The sequence below is a fragment of the Peromyscus maniculatus genome, chromosome 20, assembly GCF_049852395.1.
Source record: "Peromyscus maniculatus bairdii isolate BWxNUB_F1_BW_parent chromosome 20, HU_Pman_BW_mat_3.1, whole genome shotgun sequence".
Lineage (NCBI taxonomy): Eukaryota > Metazoa > Chordata > Mammalia > Rodentia > Cricetidae > Peromyscus > Peromyscus maniculatus.
Genome location: NC_134871.1, coordinates 52,681,521 through 52,706,625, shown reverse-complemented (window position 1 = coordinate 52,706,625; position 25,105 = coordinate 52,681,521). Strand labels below are relative to the sequence as shown.

At 47.5% G+C, this 25,105-nt stretch overlaps 1 protein-coding gene across 9 annotated transcripts in view; it reads left to right on the top strand.

Annotated features, from left to right (window-relative positions):
- Nucleotides 1-25,105, top strand: part of LOC102920427 (protein kinase C and casein kinase substrate in neurons protein 2) — a 110,721-nt gene that overhangs the window by 62,228 nt on the left and 23,388 nt on the right. For all 9 annotated transcript variants that reach the window (XM_076556444.1, XM_076556449.1, XM_076556441.1 and 6 more), the window contains one exon: nucleotides 13,846-13,984. In XM_076556444.1, the coding sequence (XP_076412559.1) occupies nucleotides 13,925-13,984 (60 nt within the window). In that variant the 5' untranslated portion in view covers nucleotides 13,846-13,924. The remainder of the gene's footprint in view (nucleotides 1-13,845; nucleotides 13,985-25,105) is intronic.

Sequence of the window (25,105 nt, the reverse complement as noted above, 5' to 3'; positions counted from 1 at the left end):
TTGGAGAGTGGGTATGCCCCAGCACTGGGGCTCATACTCAGTAATATTAACTGCTGCTGTTTCTGTTATTCAGCAAAGGCAGGAACTATATATACCCCGCATGGCCCTGAGGGCCCATCTCACCAGTTTTATTCTGCCTTTTCTCAGGATATAAGATGCATGTGTTAGTTGTTAGTGCTGGCCCTTAGCCTTAGTTCACATAGGGATTAGGACAAGAATAGGGTCCTGTGTCAGCAGCATCATGAGTAATTTTTGTGATATGAATGGGCCTGGGGGGAAACATAATCTGTGGCTTGATGTACTACAAGATCCTGGAAGAGAGGCAGACTAGTTACTGGGGCCCTGGTGAGGATGCACACACAAGGAAGTTGATGTTCAGGTCCAATAAGATGGGAAAGCACTTGCAGCCTTGAAGAACACTATAAATATGCACTTGTGGTTTCTAATCTCTGATCTATACAAGTTTTCCTGTAATCTCTTTCTAGTGAGATGCTCTTTGAAGTCATTAAGAGATCAATTCTAGGCCGGGCGGTGGTGGCGCACGCCTTTAATCCCAGCACTTGGGAGGCAGAGGCAGGTGGATCTTTGTGAGTTCGAGGCCAGCCTGGTCTACAGAGTGAGTTCCAGGGAAGGCGCAAAGCTACACAGAGAAACCCTGTCTCCAAAAACCAAAAACCAAAAAAAAAAAAAAGAGAGAGAGAGAGAGAGAGAGAGAGAGAGAGAGAGAGAGAGAGAGGTCAATTCTATTCTTTTTTCTTTTCTTTAACTTTTCTTTTGAGACAGGGTTTTTCTGTGTAGCCCTGACTCTCCTGGAACATCAAACTCAGAGCTCCTCCTGCCTTTGCCTCCCGAGTGCTGGGATTAAAGGCGTGCACCACCATACCTGGCTGATTAATTCAATTCTCAAGTGATAATAGTAAGTCCCCAAAAATATAAGGAACTTGCCCAAAGTCCCACAGATGCTTAATATCAGGTTTTGAATGAATCTTCCAGATTTTGACTGAGATCACTTCGTGAAAAGTAACTTTTGAGGAGGCTGGAGAGATGGCTTAGCAGTCAAGAGCAGTTGCTGTTCTTCCAGAGGACCCAGGGTCAGTTCCCAGCACCCATGTCCAGCAGCTGTAACTTTAGCTCTAAGGAATCTGATACTCTCTTTTGTTCTCTTAGGGCACTAGCTTCCATGTATCTTATGTTTACACAGACACATAAATAAAATCTTAAAATATGATTTTTGACTCATCAGAAATTATGGTGGGCCAGGCAGTGGTGGCACACGCTTCTAATCCTAGGACTTGGGAGTTTGAGTCCAGCCTGGTCTACAGAATGAGGTCCAGGACAGCCAGGGCTGTTACACAGAGAAACCCTGTCTCGGAAAAGCCATGAATGAATTAATGAATGAATGAATGAAAAACCATGAATGAATGAACGAATGAAAAACCATGAATGAATGAACGAATGAACAATAAATAAATAAACAAATTTGGGTTCTAGCTGGGCATGATAGTGCACGCCTGTAACCCCAGCATTTGGCAGGCTGAGGCAGGAGGATGTTGAGTTTGAGGCCAGGTTGGGTTGTATAAGTGCATTCCAGGCCAGCCTGAGGTACATAGTGAGACTTTGTGTCACAAAACAAATGTAAACTTGACATTTGAGACAGGGCATATGAAATGACCCCCGTCAGCACACTGACTAACTCCACTGACCTCCACGAGTATACTTAGTCGTGTGTGGACACCCTACTGAGTTGAGAGGACAGTAGTTCTTGAGTATGCACAGTGGGAAGTACTCTTGCAGGTCTGTACTAAAGATAAGTTCATATTTAAAATTTTGTGTCATTTACTTGAAGCTTCTTAAAAACAAAAACCGGCCGGGCGGTGGTGGCGCACGCCTTTAATCCCAGCACTCGGGAGGCAGAGGCAGGGGCGGATCTCTGTGAGTTCGAGGCCAGCCTGGGCTACCAAGTGAGTCCCAGGAAAGGCGCAAAGCTACACAGAGAAACCCTGTCTCGAAACACCAAAAAAAATAAAAAATAAAAAAAAAATACCGGATTCCTGTATGCTATGGGCAGTGAGATTAGGAGGATTTGTTAAATGTGTGAATGTTTTACTTACCTGTATTATGTACACTGCATGTGTGCAGGTGTGGTGCGGCGGTCAGAAAGGGCATTGGATTCCCTGGAGCTGGGGTTAGACACAGTTGGGAGTCGTCACGTGGTGTTGGGAACTGTCCTGGGTCCCCTGCAAGAGTAGGCAGTGCTCTTGATAGCTGAGCCATCTCTCCAGCCCCTAGAATAAGGGTGACTTTAAGAAGGCTTGTTCTCTTTCCTTTTCCGTCCATTCTTCCTCAGCTGTTCTACCACAGGTATGCTGTCTCCTGTACCTGCTCCGATAGTCTCAGCTTCCTTTCGAACACAGGTAACAAACAGTGAATTACAGGGAGTGAGAGGCTTCAAGGGCTCCAAGAGACAGCAGCATTTTAGATGCTCTTTCTCCTCCTCTCTAGGGTGTATTCTAGTCCTTTCTCCTGCCAGTATAATCTGCCCTTAAAATGCAAATGGGGGTGTTACTTAGAAGCTTGCCCTTTAAACTGTGTCTACGAGATTCGCCAGCAGTCTGGGGTGCTGAAGCCAGAACACCTGGTGAAGTAATAGGACAGAAATGGGAAGCTGTACAAGCCTGGACTGCCCCAGTCTTAGTTCTGAGCTGACTGGGACAACCTGAGCTGTGAGGACGTGGTGGAGTCAGGCCTCAGACCACAGTGATGGCTTTTTAGACACCACAGGGAGAAATGCTGATTTGTACAGTTGAGGAAAGCAGACTAAGGGTGGAAGGTGGTTGTGATTTGACCATAGTTGGGCTGAGAGGGCTAAGTACTGAAAACGGAGGGCCTCATGTAGGCGTGACCATTCCATGCTAACCAGGGATTGTCATTTAGAATTAGAGCTGTCATGGGCCTAGCAGGGTGGCTGTGTGGAAGAGCAGGGCTAGAGACAGTTGGTGGTTCCTGAGTGGGACTTGCATGTATGACAGTAGGACCCCTCACTGGGTTTGCTACTTTAGGAAAGGAGGAGCTTCCTCAATCTACCTCCCCTGTGGGAAGAAGGCCCCTGCAATGTTGAGGGAAACCCACCTCTCTTCTTAATTGGGATTCTTATTGGAGTGTTTATTTTCAGGAAAATGGTTCTGTGCCCTCATGGAGCTCCTAAAATCTCCTGCCTCTTACCAGCCCACTCTGGTTTGATGGGCTAGCCTGTGTTACATGGTGACTTGAAAGCCTCCTCTAGCCAACTTGGTTTCAGGTGATTGTTTCCAGGGCAACTACAAGTTCTTGTCTTCAGGGAGATGCTTCTTGGAAGCAGAGAGTTAAAAACTATGCCTCCTACCTTTGTTATTTAGACTGGCTGAGCGCTGGGCAGACGGACGGGCTGAGAGGCCCCTGCAAAGCAGCCTTTAGGAGCCAGCATGTTGTGCTGGACCCAGTTTCCCACTCAGTGTTGTTGAGTGCTCTACCCAGCATTCCAGAGAGAGAAGTCACCTTATTTGCTGATCTCTATCACTTCCTTTAAGGAATGTTCCCTTTTCCAGATGAAGTCATTGGAAACAAAATAGCTTGTGGCAGATAACTGAGTTGAAATACGGGTTTCTGCTTAATCAGTGGTGCGAGGCCATGTGTTAGCTTAGGCCTGAGCACCCACTGTGTGCAAGGTGGTTTGAGGACTAGAGAGATGCAGGAGACCCTGCCCTTCTTCCAAGGGCTGACGACACACACTGAAGCTGGAGCAGGGGGACTGAGAGGCCTGAGACTTCAGCTGGGCTGTAGTGACATGGCTTGAGCTGCCCATAGTTCCTTGAGCTACCAAACCCACTGGTAGTGAATAGAGTAGTCCTGGGCTCCAAGAAAGAGAGCCTGAAAACTTCAGAGGACCTGAAGAAAAGAACATAAAATAAAAGGAGAGGGGGTGTTACAGTTGTATTAATAAAAGAATTCTTCGCTGTAGATAAAAACTCCCATCCGTTTCCTTCTGTGGATCTCATCTTGAGTCAAGATCACTCAGACTCTTGAGTTCAGCTCACCCTAAAGCCTCTGGCAAGTTTTAACAGAGTGACTGGTACCCAAGGAAACGTGGATGCTAGAGTCAGGACAGTGAACAAAAGAGGGCAGTGAGACAGACTCATGCCCTCTCGAGTTTCCATGTGTGGCATGGTAGTGCATGCCTTTAATCCCAACACTCAAGAGGCAGAGGCAGAGGCAGGTGGATGTCTGTGAGTTTGAGACTAGCCTAATCTACATTGAGTTTCAGGACAGCCAGTGCAATTTGAGACAGTAGAGAGTCTGTCTCAAAACAAACAAACAAACAAATAAAACCCCAAATACAGAAAGTCAGTTGTGGTCTGTTAGAAATCAAAAGTGCTGTGAGAGTTGGAGGTGCCAGGCTGCTGCCTGCCTCACCCGGGGCTGTAGTGCAAGAGGAAGGGAACTCCAGGCAGAGGGTGAGGGAACTGGCTGCATCTGGCTGGCAGTGCCGATGGAGCACCTGCCTGCTTGGGTTGTGTGTGGTGCCGATGGAGCACGTGCCTGCTTGGGTTGTGTGCGGTGCCCATGGAGCACCTGCCTGCTTGGGTTGTGTGCGGTGGCGGATGGTGGTGGGGGCGAGGCTTGCGGACTGGACGACTTGGTAGGAAGTGAGCAGGGCTCTGGCTGTGGCGGCTACTGCAGGGGCATGCAGGTAGTGTGGTGTGTTAGTCGACTGACTTAGGTTTTGAGAGGGTCACAGTGTTGACAGTAGACTGATGGGACTGGGTGCTGGGAGGACTGCTAGGAGACAGATGACGACGACAAAAATGCGGGCAAGAGGTGACGTGGCAGTGATGATGTCAGAGGGAAGTAGAGGAGCTGACCATCTCTTTGGATTTGCAGAGGGCAGGGAGGCCAGCTGAGCAGTGCATGGGAAAACCTTTCTTGAAGCTGTGAGGGTGTTCTGGAATGTGGTCCCGTGGGACCACCCTTCATCCCAACATGGGGTCGTTCATGAAACAAAACGTTTTGTTTTTAGAGGTAGAAGTGCCCTTCACCACCAGGGCTCCAGTGTCTCAGGGAGGACTGTGCATCTGTGAGCTCTGAGAGGTAGATCCCAGTCGCTGCCCGTCCAGTGGGGCATATGTTGCTGCTGCTAGAGCTGCCTGTGGTCCTGGGTCTGCACAGTCCTCGTGCTGGCTGCCTGGCGCCCCAGGCTTCAAGTGTGTTTCTCTTTTAAACCTCTCGTCTTTTCTTTCCTTTTCAGACAGGAACTTGCTGGTTGGGAAAGCTGGCCTCCCTGGTGCCGGAATCACAGGCCTGTCTCACTTTTCTCAGCTCTGGGATCAGCATTTGATGGGCATTGAAGTAGCTTTCCCTTTTTAGTTCTCTTTTCTGCTGCTGTAACAGTCCCACAGTGAACACCTGCTCTTGGCTGTCCTGGCTGAACTCATTTGTAGAAGAAACTTGCAGCTGAGACAGGTCTTAGGTGAGATAGTAACTTCTCACATTGAGGCGGGTTGGACACTGCAGAGCTAAGGACAGATACAAAGCACATACGTGCTTGGTTTTAAAATTTATTTTGAATTATGTGAATGTATGTGTGAGGGGAGGGGCATGTGAGTGTGGTGCAGGTGCCCAAGGAGGCCAAACACATTGGATCCCCAGGAGCTGCCTGGCATGGATTCTGGGAACCAAACGAATCATCTGCAAGAGTTGTACATGCTCTTAACTGCTAAAGCCATCCCTAGTCACATGCTTGGTTTTTTTTTTTTTTTTTTTTTTTTTTTTTTTTTTTTTTTTTTTTTTTTTTTTTTTTTTGGTTTTTCGAGACAGGGTTTCTCTGTGTAGATTTGCGCCTTTCCTGGAACTCACTTGGTAGCCCAGGCTGGCCTCGAACTCACAAAGATCCGCCTGCCTCTGCCTCCCGAGTGCTGGGATTAAAGGCGTGCGCCACCACCGCCCGGCTGCATGCTTGGTTTTTTAATAGCATGTTTTTTTTAAACTTTCTTTTTTTATTTATTCTTTGTGTCTTTCATATCATGCATCCCGATCCCACCCATCTCCTGGCCCCTCGCATCCACCCTCTGCCACTGCAACACAGCCCCCCCTCCCCCAATAAAAGAAAATAAACTTTTTAAAAAGAGAAGGGGAAAATCTCGTCATAGAAACTACAGTGTGACACAGTGAGCTACACAGTAAAACCCTTTCTTCATCCATACATCTTTACATGCAGGCGTTCATCACAAGGAATCATTGTTTAGTTCAAGGCTCCTGGTCTTTGTAAATGGCGTGTCTTATTGTGAGATTTTAGTTTTGAAAAGCTGAGTGCAGAGGTAATGTGGATGATACCCCATTGGTCTTCTCTGGAGCTTTTGGTACTGTCCTCCTGCCCTGTTCAGTGCAGGGCGGGCCCATCACCTTCTCCTGTCCCTCCAGTCCCTCTACTAGGAAGTACCTGTCCTTACTTCCCATCTTTCTGAGTCCTCAGAGGCCATACTTATCTCAACAAGCCCCTGCCCCTCAGACTTGTTCCCTAGTACCCGCATTTCCTCTGTCCTAGAATTTAATACATTATGTGACTGGGTCACTTAACTGCATGCCAGGGTACCTCCAGGGTGAGTTCATCCACAGGGGGCAGGGACTGAGTTTGTCTTGTTTATTGCTACTGTTCTGTCACCAGTTTAGGACTTCCTGGTGCATGGTAGGTGTTTGTGGGATGAATGGGTAAATGGATCCCTTGTTTAGAGAATGGTGGGTCCCCCCTCCCACCCTAGGGCTGCACAGTGACTTAGAAGTTGCAGCAGTCAGCTGGACAGTGGTGGTGCATGCACTGGGGAAGCAGAGGCAGGTGAATCTCTGAGTTCAAGGCCAGCCTGGTCTACAGATTCAGTTTCAGGACAGCCAGGGCTATTCAGAGAAACCCTGTCTCAAAAAACCAAAATAACAACAACAACAACAACAACAACAACAATAATAATAATAAAAGTTGCAATCATTTCCTAGTAACTGAAGAATTTTCTGTGCAGGTAATGAGTAAGAAAGAAACCCGTGTGAACCATGGGACTGCAGAAGAGCCTGGAGGCCATGTGGGCTCTTCTGCTTCCCTCTGTGGCTAGTGTTTAGTAAGGATCAGAGAGGAGGGCTCCTGCTCTTCTTGCAGGGGAGACGGACACAGTACTTGGGCGGTCTTGCTTTCTGCAATAGCTGAAAGGCCTCTTGGTTTTCCTTTTGGAATGAACTAAGGGGATTAAAGGGGAGCTAGAGGTCTTAGGTAACACACCCTTTGTTTACCTGATACCTGTTATCAGGCCAGAAATGGTAGAAGGAGGTTGTGCCAGCCTCCACTGGGGCCAAGGGCAACTGTGGCACCCTCTGTTAACCTCTGAGCCTCTGCACACTAGCAGAACACTGGCTCTGGGACAAGTGTCGACCTTGTTCAGCAGCAGAAGTCGTGGGGACAGGGACCTAGACATTCTTGCTCCATCCTCATTCCTGGACTCTTAGGAGCGCCTCTTAAAACAGGATTGTTTGGTGAGTGCCGTTGGCGGGAGCACTGTGAGCTGGCTATAAGACAGGGTCTCACACTGTGGCTCAGGTGGCCTGGAGCACTCCTGTCGCCTCAGCCCCCCAAGTTCTGGGCATGGCCCCCAGCCCGGCTTTTATATTTAGGATCTTCTTGCTCTCAGGCTGCATGTTTGTTGCATCGTCATTGTCAACTTGACTGGATTTAGAATCACCTAGGAGACAGAAGTCTAGATGTGTCTGTAAGGGCGTACCCGGGTTAGCCGAGAAGGGAAGACCCACTGTAATGCGGGCAGCACCATCCAATGGGTGGGGTCCTAGACTGACGAGAAGGAGAAATCAGCTGAGCACCAGCATTTGTCGCTCTCTCTGCTGCCTGGCTCTAGTTGCAGTGTGACCAGCTAACTCACACAGGGACATCTTCCTCACATTGGTGGACTGAATCATCAAACCGGGGCCCAGATAAACCCTTCCCACCTCAAGCTGGTTTGTCTGGTATCACATCACAGCGACACGAAAAGTAAAAGAGAAGTATCTCCTTTTTGAGGGAGCGGAGTAGCCTGTGCTGTCCTTGTCTGTTAATTACTGGGGTGTTAAGGCCTCTGGGAGAACCTGAACTGAGGCGACACCCATTGCCCTATCCATGATGGGCAGCTCACTGGGTGGCTACAGAAGCTCTGCATCCTTCTAAGAGAGGTCCAAAAGGGGGAGCCCTTAGCTGGGAGTCCTTGTGCATCCACCAAGTCACTCATCTGCCTCAACTTGTATTGAGACTCTTACTGTACAATGAATGTGTGTCTTTGTCCTCCTGGTTGATGTGATGGGAGATCCTTGTGTCTTCATCATTAACATTGAATTATTAGGGGCTGGAGAGATGGATCAGAGGTTAAGAGCAGTGACTGCTCTTCCAGAGGTCCTGGGTTCAATCCCCAGCAACCACATGGTGGCTCACAACCATCTATAGTGCCCTCTTCTGGCCTGTAGACATACATGCAGGCAGAACATTGTATACATAATAAATAAATAAATCTTAAAAAAAAAAATAACCAAAACATTGAATTATTAGAGTAACTAACCTTCTCCCTCCCCAACAGCACTGGGGAGTTCTCAGAACTCTCTGAATGATTCTGCTCGAGCGTTAGAACTCAGTTTCTTTAGGAAGAAGTCAGCAGTCAGTTTCTGAGGCCAGACTGTGTGAACTGCATAAACCATGTGCCAGGCCCAGCCCATCTTTAGAAAGAACAGTGATGGCTGGCTTGTCATTTTGTGCTTTTCCAGAGTTCTTTAATAATTGTTATCACCAGTGTCCTCCTGAATCTAGGACCTCACTCTACCACTCAACCATACCTTAAAGCCCACCTGAGCTTCGTAATGCCTCAGGAGGTGGTATGCTGCATCCTGCCCCACAGAGGAGGGCTGTGAATCATGAGAGGGCACATGCTTCTGAGATCATTGTCAGTAGGGAAGCCCGAAGCTGCAGCCTGTTTCAGAAGGAGTGGCCTCCCAGGCTTGCAGCAAGCTGAGTCTGAGCAGGATGGGGGTGGGGGGTGGGGGGGTGGGGGGGGAGATGCAGCAGACATTGTGGAGTGAACTTTGCCACATGCTGGACTGTGTTAGGGTTTTGTTTTGTTTTCGCCCCCTCCTTGAGTCTGCCACTGTGACAGATACCTGAGAAAACAGTGTAAGGGGAGTAAATGTTTGGGCTCAGGGTTTCTTCTGTTCGTGGCCATGACTCCATTGTGGTGGGGCAGATCTGCTCATCTCCATAGGGGCATGTTCCCAGTGGCCTTCCTCCAAGTAGGGCCCACCTCCCAGTGATGCCGTTATGTTCTCAATCTTATACAACAAAACAGTTTTGTGGGGATTAATCCTTTGATGTCATCAGAGTTCTCTCAGTGATTGCAACTCCCAGCTGAATGGCAAACCTTCAACCACATCAGGGGTTGGACCAGTGGTTTGAATCCTGGGTACTCACCTGCCTGCCTGTAAAATGGCGGTAGTAGCATATGTGTGTAGGGATTTTAAGGAACAAGAAACCTGTCTAAAGTTCAGCATAGACTACCTGCTGGTACTAAAAGGTGTGCAGAACATGGCAGCTACATGTTCTTACCAGGCTTGCTATATTTGACACAAATGTGGCAGCTTCCAGAAAAAGAGCCTTCTTTGGGAGCATAATTTAGCCATGACTTAGTGACTGAACACCTATGTGACATCATCAGGCAGCTCTTCTAGTTCCTTCTTTGATGGTCTTCGACTATCTATGGGGTTGAATGTGGCTTTTTTTGGATGCAATTTATCTATCTGTCCTTGTTGGTAGCTGGTTCTCACCCAGGAGGGAAGGCTCTCATATTAGGGTCCATACTAGAAGAGAAAGCCAGAGTTTTGTACTGGAAACGCTTTTCTCTTGGAGTATGGTTACATCCTGTGCCCTCTGCTTTTACCTTAGAGCTGTTTCTTTGCAGCTTTAGGTGTCCTCAGTTACACGTCTGTGTAGTGTTGGTCTACGTAGACTAGGCTGGAGTCAAATTCACAGAAATCCTCCTGCCTCTACCTCCTGGGTGTTAGGATTAAAGGGGTGTGCCACCATTGCCAGGCTGAGAGCTCACTTCTTGATCCACAACCAAAGGACAGAGAGAACACTGGGAGTCACAGAAGTCTTTTGAAACTTCAAAATCTACCACTAGTAAAACACCTTCTTCAACAAGACCACACCTAATCCTTCCCAAACAGTTCCACCAACTGGAAACCAAGTGTTCAAACATACAGCTTATGGAAGCTATACAAATTCAAACCACCATGCTGTTTTTCTTGTCTTGCATAAATATGTAGCTTTATTTGTATAAATACACTTATCTTGTATAAATATGTAACATCCTTAGGTTTTTTTTTTTTTTAATGTGTATTAGTGCTTTGCCTTCATGTGTATGTTTGTGCAGAAAAAGGTGTTGGATCCTTTGGAGCTGGAGTTAAAGACAGTTGTGAGCCACCATGTGGGTGCTGAGAGTCAAACCTAGGTCCTCTTGAAGAACAGCCAGTGCTCTTAGCTGTTTGCCGACTCTCTAGCCCACATCCTTAGATTTTAGTTTAGTGTTTATCAATAATTGCCAGTTTAATTTCACTTACAGCATCAAAAGGCCACGCATTTCTTCTGTGTGCATTTAACCAAACTTAATGTCTAGTCCTTTACTTAGTTCCCATTCTAGCCTAGGCTAGAATTAATACTATATTACTATTTATTTATGTACTTACACATCGAACAGGGTCTTACTATGTTGCCTAGGCTAACATTAAGTCTCTGGATCCAGGGAATCCTTCTACTTAGTTTCCTGAGAGGCCTGGGGTTAGGCACACAGCACCACATGCAGTTTATTTCTGAATTTTATTTAAGAGAATTGAGGTGTAGCCCATGGGCTGTTTGTATCCTTGGCACTGGTCTATTCTTGTGACTTTGAATCTTCCCTCCTCCCCCAACCCCTGAGACAAGGCTTCTCTGTGTAACAGCCCTAGCTGTCCTGAAACTTGCTTTGTAGACCAGGCTGGCCTCAAACTCACAGAGATCCACCTACTTCTGCCTCCTGGGTGCTGGGATTAAAGGCGTGCACCACCCCCGCCTGGCTTGAGACTTAGAATCTTATTTATCGGGTGAATAAAATGAGACCTGCTGACAGTATCTGGTAATGAAGGAGAGCCGCCAGCAGCGCTGCAGAATGCTCCTGTGTGATCCAGAAGCCTGAGCTCTGATTCTGTTACTCAAGTGCCATCACCAGTTACAGATGTCCAGAGATGAGATTTCTTTGTCCTCACCCATTTTGACCACCCATGTGGACAGGAAGCCCTGCTGCCTGTGCCCCTGAGCCACCTGCCTGTGCACCCTTGCCAGCTGCCCATGCTATGTGGAGGGACTCTTGCTCTCCATGTGTATTTTAGAAAAGAGAAAGGCTGCAGATTAAAGCAGTGAACATTCACTCCCAGGAGCTAGAAAAGGAATGAAAACTGAAGCCAGAGGTGATGGCAGATACTTAGTTTTCATTTTGTGTTGGGGTTGAACCCAGGGCTTTGCATCTGCCAAACCAGCATTCTCTACTCAAGGCACACTTGTCCTTGGTGCTGAAGTGTTGAAAGATTGGTCTTTGGAAGTCCTCTCCGGTGTACTAAGGCAAGAAAAAGAAAAGCCACAGAGAGGAGGAGATAAGCTGGGACTGTGGGACTGTGGTGTGTAGATATACTCTATATATGTGATATATATGTATGTATACATATATGTGTATATAGTCTATATATGATATGTGTGTATGCATATGTGTAGATAAAGTGTTTATATATGATGTATGTACATATATATGTGTGTATCTATATATGGTGTGTGTATATGTATATATAAATGTAGTCTATATATGATGCATACATATGATGTATAATAATGTGTGTATATATGATGTATAGATACAGTCCAAGCAGATGTATATATAGTAAATGTAAAGTGGCTGGATTTATGGTGTTTATAGAAAATCTTTTCCTTCTGGGCCTGGTGGCACATGTCTTTTTTCCAGAGATAGGCAGATCTCTGTGATTTTTAAGGCCAGCCTGTCTGTGCGTAGCAAGTTTCAGGCCAGCCAGGGCTACATAGTGAGACCCTGTCTCAAAACAAGAGAAAGGAAGGAAGGTAGGTAGGTCATTTTCTATTTATTGACAATTATCAGCTAAAATAGAAAAACCACTAAAGAGTCTACTTAGAGCACTGAAAATATTGAAGGCCTAGCCTAGCACTCTGTTATGCAAGGGAACTATACAAAGGACTGTCACTGCTGAGAAACCATAGGAATCCTAGGTCAGGGTCTCAGCGCATCAGATTCGGTTTGGGCCTGGCCAGCAGACCTTGTTGTTTGGTGAAACTAAAGAAACAAATTGAAAGGTTGTGTTTGGAGATGCACAGGACATGCTAGAAGAATGACCGGGGCCAGAGAGATGGCTCAGAGAATGGGCATTTGGACTCATGTATGCACATTCTCTCCCTCAAATAAAAGTGAGATATTTTTAAATGATCAAGAATATGTGATAAATGACAGCATGAAAGAATAAGAAGGTAATGTATGGGGCAATATGTGCGTGTTACACAAGGCCTTGTTGAGAGAATCATCCGTCAGATTCACAGTGTGAGCTACTGCTCAGACCACCAGGAGGGTTAAGTCTCACAGCTGTGTCTGAGGAGAGGGCTTAGCTAGCTCCTGAGGGCACAGCACCCCGCAGTTAGTATCATCCAGGCCGTCCTCTGTTCCCAGGCTAGACAGACTCCTTGCCCTTTCTGTGCCCATTTCCCTGCTCTAATGGGGCGTGGGATGACTGCTGCCCCATATTAGTCAGGACTGAACTAAGTGCATGCATGAAGGGCACAAGGCTCCCTCGCAGCAGGTGACCACCACTCCTCCCTGAGTAATGGAAGCTGACAGCCCCCGCGAAAATGCTCGTCCCCAAAGCAATAACTAACAACAGCAACAAAACCAGTTACAGTCCTTAGTGTTTCTCGCTGTCTTTGGGGAGCTTGCAGGGTGGACACTTTAATATGTCAGATGTGTGCCAAGTAACTCTTGTTTGTCCTCGCTAACTATATTAGTCAGGGGTCTCTAGAGGAACAGAACTGATAGAATTTATTAGAGTGACTTACAGACTGGTCCAACAATAGTATCTCCCAAGAATCCAGTAGTTGTTTGGTCCATGAGGCTGGTCTTGAGTATACACTGGAATCCCAAAGAGGTAGGCACTGACGTCAGTGAAGGGATGGACTTGCCAGTGAGAGCAGTGGCAGATAGGCAGAGAGCAAAAGCCCCCTTTTCCATGTCCTTATGTAGCCAAACGTGTGTTCTAGATTAAAGGTGGATCTTCCACCTCAGAAGACCCGGGTTAAAGGTAGATCTTCCGACTTGAGAAGATGTAATTAAGAAAAAAGAAATCCCTCACAAGTGCGCCCAGCCCCTTGGATTTTAGCTAATTTCAGATGTAGTCAAGTTGACAGTTGGTGCAATGTGGGGAAGTCACCCCATCCTTATTTGACGAAGGCTGGATGGCTCTCAGAAGAGCTTCTGTGCTGTCACTAGAGTCAGCTGAGCTCCTGGGGCATCTCTGGGAGGTGCGTGCAAACCTCAGTCTCAGTGAGCGGAGACTCGAGTGGTAGGACAGGGAAGAGAAGCTGGCCTGTGGCAGGGGAGGAGAGACCAATATGCTGAGGTTGGTGCCGTGCATTCAATTGAGATGCCTTGCTTTTTGTCCTGGAATGGGAAAACTACAACCATCTGTGTTTGTCTCTCATAGGTCTCTCTGCAGGTTTTGAGCATCTGAAGTGGATCCCTGAACCAGAGTATCTGCTGCCATCCCCTCATCCTCTGCAGAAATGTCTATCACCTACGACGAGTCTGTGGGAGTGGAAGTGTCCAGCGACAGCTTCTGGGAGGTAATGCAGAGCCCAGTTGCCGGTGTCCAGTGTACCGTTGTGGTTTTAGTAGAGTCGGGGAGAGGAACGTAACTCAAAACCAGCGTCATTTGCCATCCAGTGGGTGGTGACAGAGATAGGGAGTTTAGGAATGCTCCAGCCCTCAGTGGATCCCTCACAAGCTGAGGTGTGTTTGTGACAGGTCTTGATGGTTTGCCCTCCGGTGTTCTTGGGTGTCTAGCCCCGTGTGACAGGCAACAACACACAGTAGTTAGGCAGCTTTTACACAGGAGTGGCCATGATAAGACATTGTTTTGCCAAGTTCAGGCAAGCGGTCAGAGGGCTACACAAAGGGCCAGGATCTCGGTGGAGCATCTGCCTGCCAGCCTGTGTCTTGGGAACTCCCTTCCTGATGAAGTTATCTTGTGACTGGTTTTGTTTTCGGAAGTTACTCTCCCCCAGCCCACTTGTTTTTCCTGTCCACTAGTTAAAGAAAAGCCAACTGTCTTCTTTCTGGTGGTGGTGGCTTAGGAATGGGACTCTGCACCTCATGCATGCTAGGCAGGGATCCTCACTGAGTTCTACTCCAGCCATGAAAGTCAAGACTGGACCATATTTACCCACGGAAAACCCCCTGCAACTTTCTTTTCCTTTTGGGCTGCGTGGACAGGGTGAGGAGCTGGGCTTTCCGCTGGTGGTGTGTCTGCTCGGACCCCAGCTGTGCTGTCACTGACTGTGTGACCTTGGGCCTTAGAGTAAAAGGGGGCTGCTAATTCTGGCCCCCTAGAGAGGCTGCCAGATGAGATGGAGTGGAGTCTACAGCACTGTGTGGGTACCTTCTTGACAGGAGGCTCCAGAGGAGGGAAAGGCGAGTGTGCACTCATGTTAGCTGGGGCTAGCATGTCTAAAAAACTGTTATCTGCTGTTACAGACTAAAGGAAACAAGTGATCACTCATGCCCCAGGTTTAAAGGGTAGCCGAGCTCAGACTTCACTAGCACTTTTGTTTCCTGTGTTCCGAGTGAGAGGACTGATTGAATAAATGGTTATATGCCCATAGTCCCGGCACTGGGAAGGCTGAGGCCAGAAGATTCCTTCAGCTCAGGAGTGGGAGACCAGGCTGGACAACCTGGCAAAATCCTGGCCCCAGAGCAAAAGAGAACTGGATATGTGTTACCGAGCAGATAACGTGTGAGATCCTGTGAGGATATGGCAGGGCGTGTAGAGAACAAGTCTGGAGACTTAGGGAGCTGCTCCTACAGGTGCAGAGTGTGTGGAAGTGAAGGAGAGCGGGTATGCTTTTCTCAGACTGCTGGCTGCAGCTGTCTTGTATGGACGGAGGTGGAAACTGGAATCTGGATGGCAAGAGGCACCTCTGCCCTGGAAACTTTTAAGGCAGCAAGGGTCACAGGGACAGACATGTTGCCAGCTGCTCAACAGCAGGGTATGTTGGAGGGGTTGGAGCAAAACTAGGGGGAGCTGCCTTAGAGCTGTGGCTATAGACATCATCTGGAGCAAGGCTGGGCTGGCACTTGCCCTCTGCCCATGCAGATACAGGTGTGTGGGCAGGCGGGCCCCTCTTGGTGAGAGAAGATGGCCTTAGAGAAGCTATGGCCCCACTAGTGTTACAAAAGCACCCATGAAGCTGGGTTGTCTGTGCCTCTGTGTTTCCTGCAGCAGGCTGCATCCGTTCTGACAGCCCATCAGCCATACACACAGAAACTGTGCTTTTCTGCAGCTGCGTCACACTACCACAGAACATTCGAGATCACGAGTGACTGCCTGAGCTTGCTTTCAGTCCTCACAGTTGCCTCCCTGGTGTGAGCTCTGCTTACAAACTCAGCTGGGTAGGAAAACAAGCTCCAGATGGGTTAGAACTGCCGACTTTCAGAGTAGAACATGGCAGGGCTGGGATGTGGGCACCAGGATACAGGACCTGTGTGTCTGCCCTGCTTGTGGTCTCCTGGAACTCTGTCCCGAAAAGCCTTGTTCCTCCACACTCTCTGAGGGGTTGCTGCTTTCCTGTGTAGAAGCAGAGACAAATGAGACGTGGAGATGAAGACACAAAGGATAGTGCTTGTCACAGTGCTCTTGGGCCAGCTCTCAGTACCCACCCCACCTGTTGGTGCCTGTTGTTCTGTAGCTTAGTGGAGTCAGAGTAACCCTGTTTGCCTTGTGTGGCCAGCACCTAGAGCTGGGCATGGTGGGTACATGGAGGGCCTTTGTAGTTGGGGGCCTGGTGGTGGCAGGCGCTCAGATATAAATGACTGAAGATCTTCAAGGAGCATGGCACGTCCTCTCTAGGAACCCAAGTCTGGTAGCTGAGAACTGCCATTTTCAGCAAGCCGATGCTGGCTTTTAGACCACTGGCTAGTCCACATGCTTAGTAGACACGGTAAGGTATGGCAACTGCAGCCACTTCCAGGCCTGCCTGGAAGTTTACCTGCCCCTCTAGAAGACTGCAGGGTGCTTGCTGGGTAGTGTGTTTTGGCTAAGTGTCACCTGACAGAAGGTCCCATTTTGGTCCCAGGACCAGGCCTTCTGTGTGTACCATTGTCAGCCATGTGCTCACTCATTGCTAATGTCAGAGCAATCTAGTCATGTCCTCTGATACAGAGTGGAGTGTGCATGGCCACAGATCATGATGCCCAGTCTGTGATAGTGTTTCTCTGATTAGGATAGGTTACTAGTGCCGGGTGCTTCCTCACTGTTGGTGCTGTCTGGTGTCTCGGATACTTGGATCCCTAGCTTCACAGGGCTCTTCAGGGGCAGGGCCAGGACCTCCCAAGCCATAGTATCTCTGCATTCCCTGCTTCTCAGCTGCACACATGAGCAGTGCACACACAGAGATGGGGACCTCAGGGCAAGTAGGCTCCATCTTGTTGCTGACAAGTCTCTTCACTGTCTAGCCACGGCTCTGAATGCCAGACAGCCACGTTTGGGGGGATAGGAGGGCTGTCCCTCAGTTGCAAGTCAGGCAGCTCATCCTCCCTTTGTTTTTTCTTTGGATTTCAGTCACTGATTAAGCTGTTGGAGGCATACTTTTCCACATGGAGTTGTAGAATTTCAGTGGTCTTTGGTATTGATTCCTCATAGTATCCTGGCTCCCTGGGACTTTGAGGACAAATGTTGGATTGGGCTTGCAGAGCTGGAAGGGAGTTGGGTGGCCAGAAACAGCCTGAGAGGGCAGACAGTGAAAACTGTAAACCAGGCTTGGACATGAGGGACCAGGGCCAGAGTGGATGACACCAGGGCTGGAGTAAAGGGACTGGGAGTATGAGTACCTAGAGGGACGACTATCCCAACCCTAATCCCACTTGTCAGTCTATTGATTTCCTTCCAGGGCACTTGGCTGTTTATGACAGGCTGACTTGTTTCCACATGGCTCTTGACTTGGATCCCTGGGGTCACAGAACTCTGAGGGTGTCCATCCCTCTTACACTGGAGTGTTTGTGGGTTTCTCCTAAGAGCTGCTGGTCTTCAGTGAGAACTTAATACCAGGAAGAGAACCTTACCATGCCAGCTGGTGGCAGCTGTGGCTCACTCATTCTTACCAGTTTCTAGGCTGTGTGCTGAAGGATGAACAAGGGCTCACGCCTCTGTGGAAGCCTGGAGTTCGAGGAGGGACCTTGGGGGTAGTGGTGTGCAGATCTGGTCCATGTTACGGACACAGATGCCTATGAGGCACTAAGGACCTGCCTTCCTCCACTGTCCAGTGCACACCACATGCACTGAGGACATGGGGTGCAGCCAACTGGGCCAGCAGCCTTGTGGAGAAGCTCTGTTAAGAGGAGTTTCATTGGAGCTGGGTGGTGGTGGCACTCTCCTTTAATCCCAGCACTGGGTGGGGGGGTGGGGGGGGAGACAGGCGGATCTCTGTGAGTTCAAGGCCAGCTTGGTCTACAGAGTGAGGTCCAGGACAGGCTCCAAAGCTACAGAGAAACCCTGTCTTGAAAAACAAAACAAAACAAAGCAAACAAACAAACAAAAGAATAGTTTCATTGGGGCTGAAGCTCAGTGGTTAAGAACACTGGCTGCTCTTCCAAAGGACTCAAGTTCAGGTCCCAGCATCCATGCTGTGTAACCATCTGTACCTCTTGACTCCAGGAATCCAGAGCCCTTTTCTGGCCTCTGTAGGCACAGGTACAAACACACACACACAAAATCACACAAGAGTAGATGCATATACATAACCCTCCCCCAATAAATAAATAATAAATGTAAAAAAAAATTGAAAATAGAACATCCTTCCTCCCTGTTATTTAATGTGTTCTGCTTTTGGAGTTAGGATTCAACAACATAGAGTTAGGGGGTTCCACTTTATCCACTTTTAAGTCTGTCAGGTTAAACATTTGATTCAAGATTGATAATTCAGTTACCCTTAAAGTTGTTCTCTTGTGTTTGTACTTTTAAACAATCAGAGCACGGGATGCCTTTACTGGGCAGTGAACCCCATTTCCTTTCCTTTCCTTTGCTGAGTAGCGAACCCCATTTTCTTCCCCTTCCTCTGAAGACCAATTCCAGAAACAGGATGGCAGCAGCCAGTGTGGGGCTGTTACTAAACACCAGGATCTGGGACAGGAGTGAGGTCCTAGGCTTGGTCCTGCTGGGATAGAAGCTGCCTGTTTGTAAAGCAGTAGGGGCACCCGCAGACCCAGGCATAAGCCTCAGCCTTGGGCCCTCTTAGGGCTCTGCAGCAAGGAGCATCATCCTATGCAGTTGGGGAGCCCAGTGAGGTGTGATGCAGGCCAGTGGTTCAGGGGGACGTCCTACCAAGGTGCCCTAGGTTCTCTGCTCCAAAGTGGAGGCACATTGGAAATTGGACAAAGTCCAGCGTGAAAGTGGAAGAACCCTGTAGAAATGAGGGTGAGAGCACTATCTGGCATCTGAAAAGCAAGACGTAGACATGAAAGTTTTCTAGAGGTACATACTCCTTATGTTTTGCTTTCTTTCAGCACAAGTGCCAGAGTTAAAAACCCAAAGATCAATGAAGATGATAGGAACAGAAGACCAGAGGACTCATCCCTCCCTGTTGGAAGGATCAGAGTAGGGTGTGATGGGTCATAGGAAGTTGATGAGATGGAGGCCCTGTGCTTTACCGGAGGTCCTGTAGGTGTGTGTACAGTGTTGCATCTGTGACAGGGAGTGATGTTCCTTCCGGTGGTAGTCTTCAGAAGAAAGACTGTCCTGCAATCCTCCTGGCCTCACTGAGATACTGTGGGTTTGGGGTCAAATACTCAGGCTCCGGATGTCACTAAAGACTTTGTAGGCTGCAGCAAGGGACCAGCAGAGCCCTGTTAGCGTGTGCCCTCCCTTCTCTTCTCCCAGTGTGGAAGCTGAGGAGTGGCTTGTTCCCTTCATGGATGTGCTGGCTAGTTTATGTGAACTTGACACAAACCAAAGGCATCTGTGAGGAGAGAACATCAATTAAGAAAATGCCTCCATAAGATAGGGCTGTAGGTGAATATACTGTAGGGCATTTTCTTGTATGAGAAAATGCAGGCATGACCTGGCAGCCAGCCTTCTTGGCATGCTGCACTTCTAAATAAGAAGCATGGCACACCATGCCCCAGAAGTCAGAACACTTGATTATGAAGTAGCATGAGTCGTCCACTCTTCTTTAAATTGCTTCTTCCAAGTAGAGATCCTGGTGGTGTGAGCGCTCACTGTCCAATCTGAGGTAATGTGCTAACCAGTCACAGTCTGTAGGCTTCCATATACGTGCTTTTTTGCTCACATGCAATAAAGCAGACACAGTTCTCTGAAACGGTCTCCAGAGCGGTTTATCTCTGCACCTTTTACCGACCCGTGGCCATTGCTGTCTTGTCGAGGCACAGATGGTAACATGCTGTCAGGTCAGAGAGTGACTCAGAGGTAGTAAAGTGCCTGCTAAAAGAGAATGGAGTTGAAGTACAAATGCTGCTTGAGTTAGGAAAGTTTCGGTCTGAGTTTCTACAGATAAATCCTTGGTCTTTTGTTTTTGGTGGGCGGGGAGGGGTGATTCCAGGACAGGGTTTCTTTGTGTGTAGCCCTGGCTGGCCTAGAACTCAGTGCTTGGATTAAAGGCATGTGCCATCACACCCAGCAAATCCTTGGTTTTCTATAGAGGTGTTTTTTTTTTTTTTGTTTTTTTTTTTTGATCTAGAGCTGTGGCAGAGAGCTTTGAATAATGCACAGAAAAAGGAAGTTAGGACTGGATGTTCCTTGTATGAATCTTTCTATTCTATTATTATGGCTTTTCTAGTAGCAGGTAGAGATAAGGACAGTAAAAAAGAAAGAGAACAGGGAGGAAATTAAGATGGCACTGATAGAATTTTTTTAAGATTTATTTATTTATTATGTATACATTATTCTGTTTGCATGTATGCCTGCATGCCAAAAGAGGACACCAGATCTCATAGATGGTTGTGAGCCACCATGTAGGTGCTGGGAATTGAACTTAGGACCTTTGGAAGAGCAGTCAGTGCTCTTAACCTCTGAGCCATCTCTCCAGCCCAAATTATTTAGTTTTATTTTATGTGCATTGGTGTTTTGCCATGGGTGTCGGGTCCCCTGGAACTGGAATTACAGACAATTGTGAGCTGCCATGTGGGTGGTGGGAATTGAGCCCAGGTTCTCTGGAAGAGCAGTCAGTGCTCTTAACCACTGAGCCCTCTCTGCAGCCCCCTGATAGAAATTCTTGCTGTGTCACAAAAGAGGGCACTTCTGGCAAGAAGGCCTCTCAGCTCTATATTCTTTACGTCCTTCTTTAAATGCATTGCTTGAACACTATAGCTTAGAAAATAGAGAATCTGAGCTGCCACCACATTTGATTCCTTTTTCACAGCTTTGTGCTAGTTGTGATGATTGCTGGAGGAATGAGCAACTCAGAGTCTCTGGTTTTCCAGTGAATGGAAATCCTACCCCACCGAGACCTTTAGCATGGTATCCACATGACCTTAAACCATCCAGCAGTTTCGGACTGCTTATCGATATGACGGGTGTTGGTCTCCATATGTAATTTGATTATTAGAATCTATAAGCATAAATTTAAACACATCAGAGGATTATAAACAGATGGCCTGAGCATGTATGAGCCCTCAGGATTTTTTTTTAATTTTCATTTTATTTAGAAGGTACATTATTATGATCGATGTGAGCGTCAGGCTGAGAGAACTCGAAACTCAGGTGTAGCATTGAATGTGGAGATGTTACGGGGCAAGGAGCATTCTCATCATCTGCTGAGCAGGCTCTTGGACCTCCTCTGTATTTTGACCAAGTTCTTCTGTGAGCCCTAAGAGCTTGGAAGGCTGTGCCTTCTTCAGGGGACACAGCAAATTTCAAAGATTTAAGACAAGGACCCGCTGAGCCTTTGACTAAATTTCTGGCTCAAGTACCAAGTTCCATGGAATAGAAAGTGCAGCACGCTGAGGTGGCTGGCATGCTGTGCGTGAACTTGATTATGATGTAGCCACAGCAGAGCCATAGAGGGTGCTAGGTCAATAAAGAATTCCCTCTGGATGATTGGATCCTGGCATGTCAAGAAATAAGGACTCAGACATATAAATGCCAGTGTCTTTGCAGAGGTTCTTGCGACATTGAAATCTAACTAGGGGCTGTTTTACTTCCCAAGCCCATTAAAACAGATAAACCTGTATGGGTGGAACAGTGGCCTTTAAGTAAAGAGAAACTGCACATGCTCAGGAAGCAGTAGAACAGAAACATACTGACCAAGCCTCAGTCCCTGGAGTGCTCCTATTTTTGTCATTCAGAAAATAGCTACAGGAAAATGGAGAGTATTATATGACTTGAGCTATTAAATTACAGTAATATTTTTGGTTCCCAGGAAGGTTGGATAATCATTATCCTTTATGGAAGCCCATACAAGTTTTAAGATCAGTCACTGTAAAGAGCTTTTCTCCTGTCAGTACCCGGAACAGATAGAACATTCACTGATACCCAGTTCCCATGGAGCAATGGCTTATCTTTTTTTTTTTTTTTTTTTTGGTTTTTCGAGACAGGGTTTCTCTGTGTAGCTTTGCGCCTTTCCTGGAACTCACTTGGTAGCCCAGGCTGGCCTCGAGCAATGGCTTATCTAATACTCAGTACTACTGCCCAAGGGTTTAAAATTTGGAAGGCCACTCCAGGGAGAGTTTCCCCCAACACTGCGAGTTGAAAATTGTACTTGTAGCCATGAAACACAATCCTCGCCTATTAACCTGTGTACTGACTGTGTGACTGTGCTCAGCTTAGTCCTAGGTCACCTGCTGCTTCTCTAAAGACTAAAATTACATCTTCTGGTGACTTCCGTAATCTAGTTTTGCAAGCTGTGTTACAATAGCAACTACATCCTATCTTTCTATCACATCAGAACTCAGAACTCTTCCTGGGATGCTAAATAAAGGAAATGCTCTTGTTGATGAGACATCACGGCCTCTAGTGGCTGCCTCCTGGCAGGATGCAGGTGACGATGCAGTCACGTTCATCAGTCTGCATGGTCATTAAGCACCCTTTTCCCACTTTAACTCATCATCAAACAGAACAGGTTGAAGATGGAATGCCTGGGCCCCGTTTCTCCCTTTAGGTCCTTTGCAGCCAGCAGGGATCGGTCCCCGGGGGCTAAAGTCACTGGCATTATGGCAAGTGGATGTCTTGCATATTGCTTCAACTGGTAGGCATAAATATGTTCATGTCAAGGGACACTTATTCTCATTTTCTTATGGCCACAGCAATGATGGGGGAGAAGGCCTATCATGTCATTACTCACTCAAATGTTTTGTGATAGCAGGAGTGCCATGTACTATAAGAACAGATAATGGCCCTGTTCCTGCTCATTTCTCCTCCACCTTTAAACAGTTTTGTCTCCAATGGAAAATTCAGCATGTTACTGGGATTCCTCATAGCCCCCAAGGTCAAACTATAGTGGAGAGAGCACACAAACAACTCAAAGGACAATTGATAGATATGGGGATGGGGAGGTGGGCGTGTATGGGTCTGAGTAAGGCTCACCCTCAACATATTACTAATATGGCATTATTTACTTTAATTTTTTTGAAAACAGATGACAAGGGAAATACTTCAACTCATAAACATTGAACATCTTTGTCAGGGCCTATGAGGTTACCTCTGGTGACCTGGAAAGAATTAATAACAGGTAAATGCCAGTCACCAGCCCTATTACTTACCATTGGGAGAGGTTTCCTGTGTATTTTTCCAGAAGATGGACTTCAGCCCATCTGGATCCCAGCCTGGCTCACCAGACCCTTGACAGCTGAGACCAGCAGTGAAGCAGATGAAATTGGGCAGCTGCAAGAGACAGTGGCAAACACCTCTCCTGCTCATGTGTTTACTTACCGTGCTGACTCGGAATAGTGCCAGCACTGAAAATGACTGGGCATTGGTACCTAACTCTTCCTTGTTATTAGGGGTGGAGGTCAGAGGACCTTTTCCTTAGCTGTTTGCCAATGGCTCCAACCTCTTTCCTGATATGGCTCCTATAAGAGAAAATTCTAAACTTTGGAATGACACCATTCCCACCTCTAGATACCCACTTTGTCCTTGTAAGAGTTATAATCTGTTTGCCTTTGTTATTTTTTCTTTAGTTGTAATATATTGGTTGGCATGTTCTATGCATTGATCAGCTCATCTGCTCTTAGGAAAGCAAAACAATATAGAAGAGGGAATTGTAGGAGAAAATGCAGGCATGACCTGGCGACCAGCCTACTTGGCATACTGTGTTTTTAAATAAGAAGCATGACATGCCATACCCCAGAAGTCTGAACACTGAATTCTGAAGTAGTTTGAGTAGCAGTATCTCTGCCCTTTACCAACCCACAGGCATTGCTGTCCTGTCAGGGCATGCCCCAGTAATGATGACATTTTCTTAGTGATTCATGGGGGGACCAACCTATTGTTGGTGGTGCCATCCCTGGGCCTGTGGTTCTGGGTTCTATAAGAAAGCAGGCTGAGCAAGCCAGTAAGCAGCACCCCTTCATGGTCTCTGCATCAGCTTCTGTCTTCATGTTCCTGCCCCGCTTGAGTTCCTTCCCTCTCTGCTTTTGATGATGAACTGTTATATGGAACTGAAAGTGAAATAGACCCTTTCCTTTCCAAATTGTTTTGGTCATGGTGTTTCATCACAGCAATAGTTGGAATTGCCATCTGCCAACACAGTTCTTTTGGGCTGTTGATGAGAAGGGTTCTTATAACTTCCCCGGGTTGAGAACCTTGTGAATAAAGGGCGTCCAGACTGCTTCAGTATCCAAGATGGAAAGTATCCTAGCAACTTCTCAGACCTATGTCTCTCCATGTGGAAAGAGAATCCAGATCGAGCACCCGCCAGATGTGGGCTCTGAGAAGACATTATGGGGTGCCCGGTCTATAGGCAGGAAGAATAGAAAGCAATGACACTGTGTTTTGGTGTGTAGCAGATGTCCACATGAGGTAACGAGGATGGCTTGAGCCGCAGGGTAGATGTCAGACGAGTGGTGCTGTACATAGTCATGCTGTGCGGGCCGTGACCTCAGTCCCAAGGCGTCCAGAAACCTGAGGTCCTTCACTCTTACCTCACATGTCTCCAGGCCAGCTCGGACCACCTGAGAAATACTCCTTTCCAGAACTATGGTATTCTTCTGGCCGAAAGTCCCATCAGGCTAATGTAGTGATGGTTTGTTTATTTACTGTGACACCACCGTGTGCCTCGCATAGTCCTTGGCACACAGCAGATGTTTATTAAATGTTTGTGGGTGGCAAGAGGGAGTTGCCAGAACACCAGAAGCTGAGAATTAGGAATGCCTGACTGGCTGGAGTTAGCTGGCAAGTGGCAGTGGCAGACATGGCTCATTTCAAGATTCCAGAACCATGAAGGACCTCTGGAGGTCACCTGAGCTGCTTCTCATTCCTTCCCTGTGTGGACAAGATAAAGATACAGCCAGAAAAGAACTTGGGTTCTGCCATGCAGCTTAGGAGAGTAGAGCTGGCAGGAAGGAAGCCCAGCCTGCAGTGTGAGCTCCTGGGACACTTGGCACAGAAGTGCTGTGTTCTCACCCCTCTTCCAGCTCAAGAGGCAGAAATGCAGAGAAGAGGCCTGGCCACATCACATGCTTGGGGCAGAGCCAGACCTGCACTGTTGCTCTTGTGAGATATGGTAGAAGGAAGAGGGCTA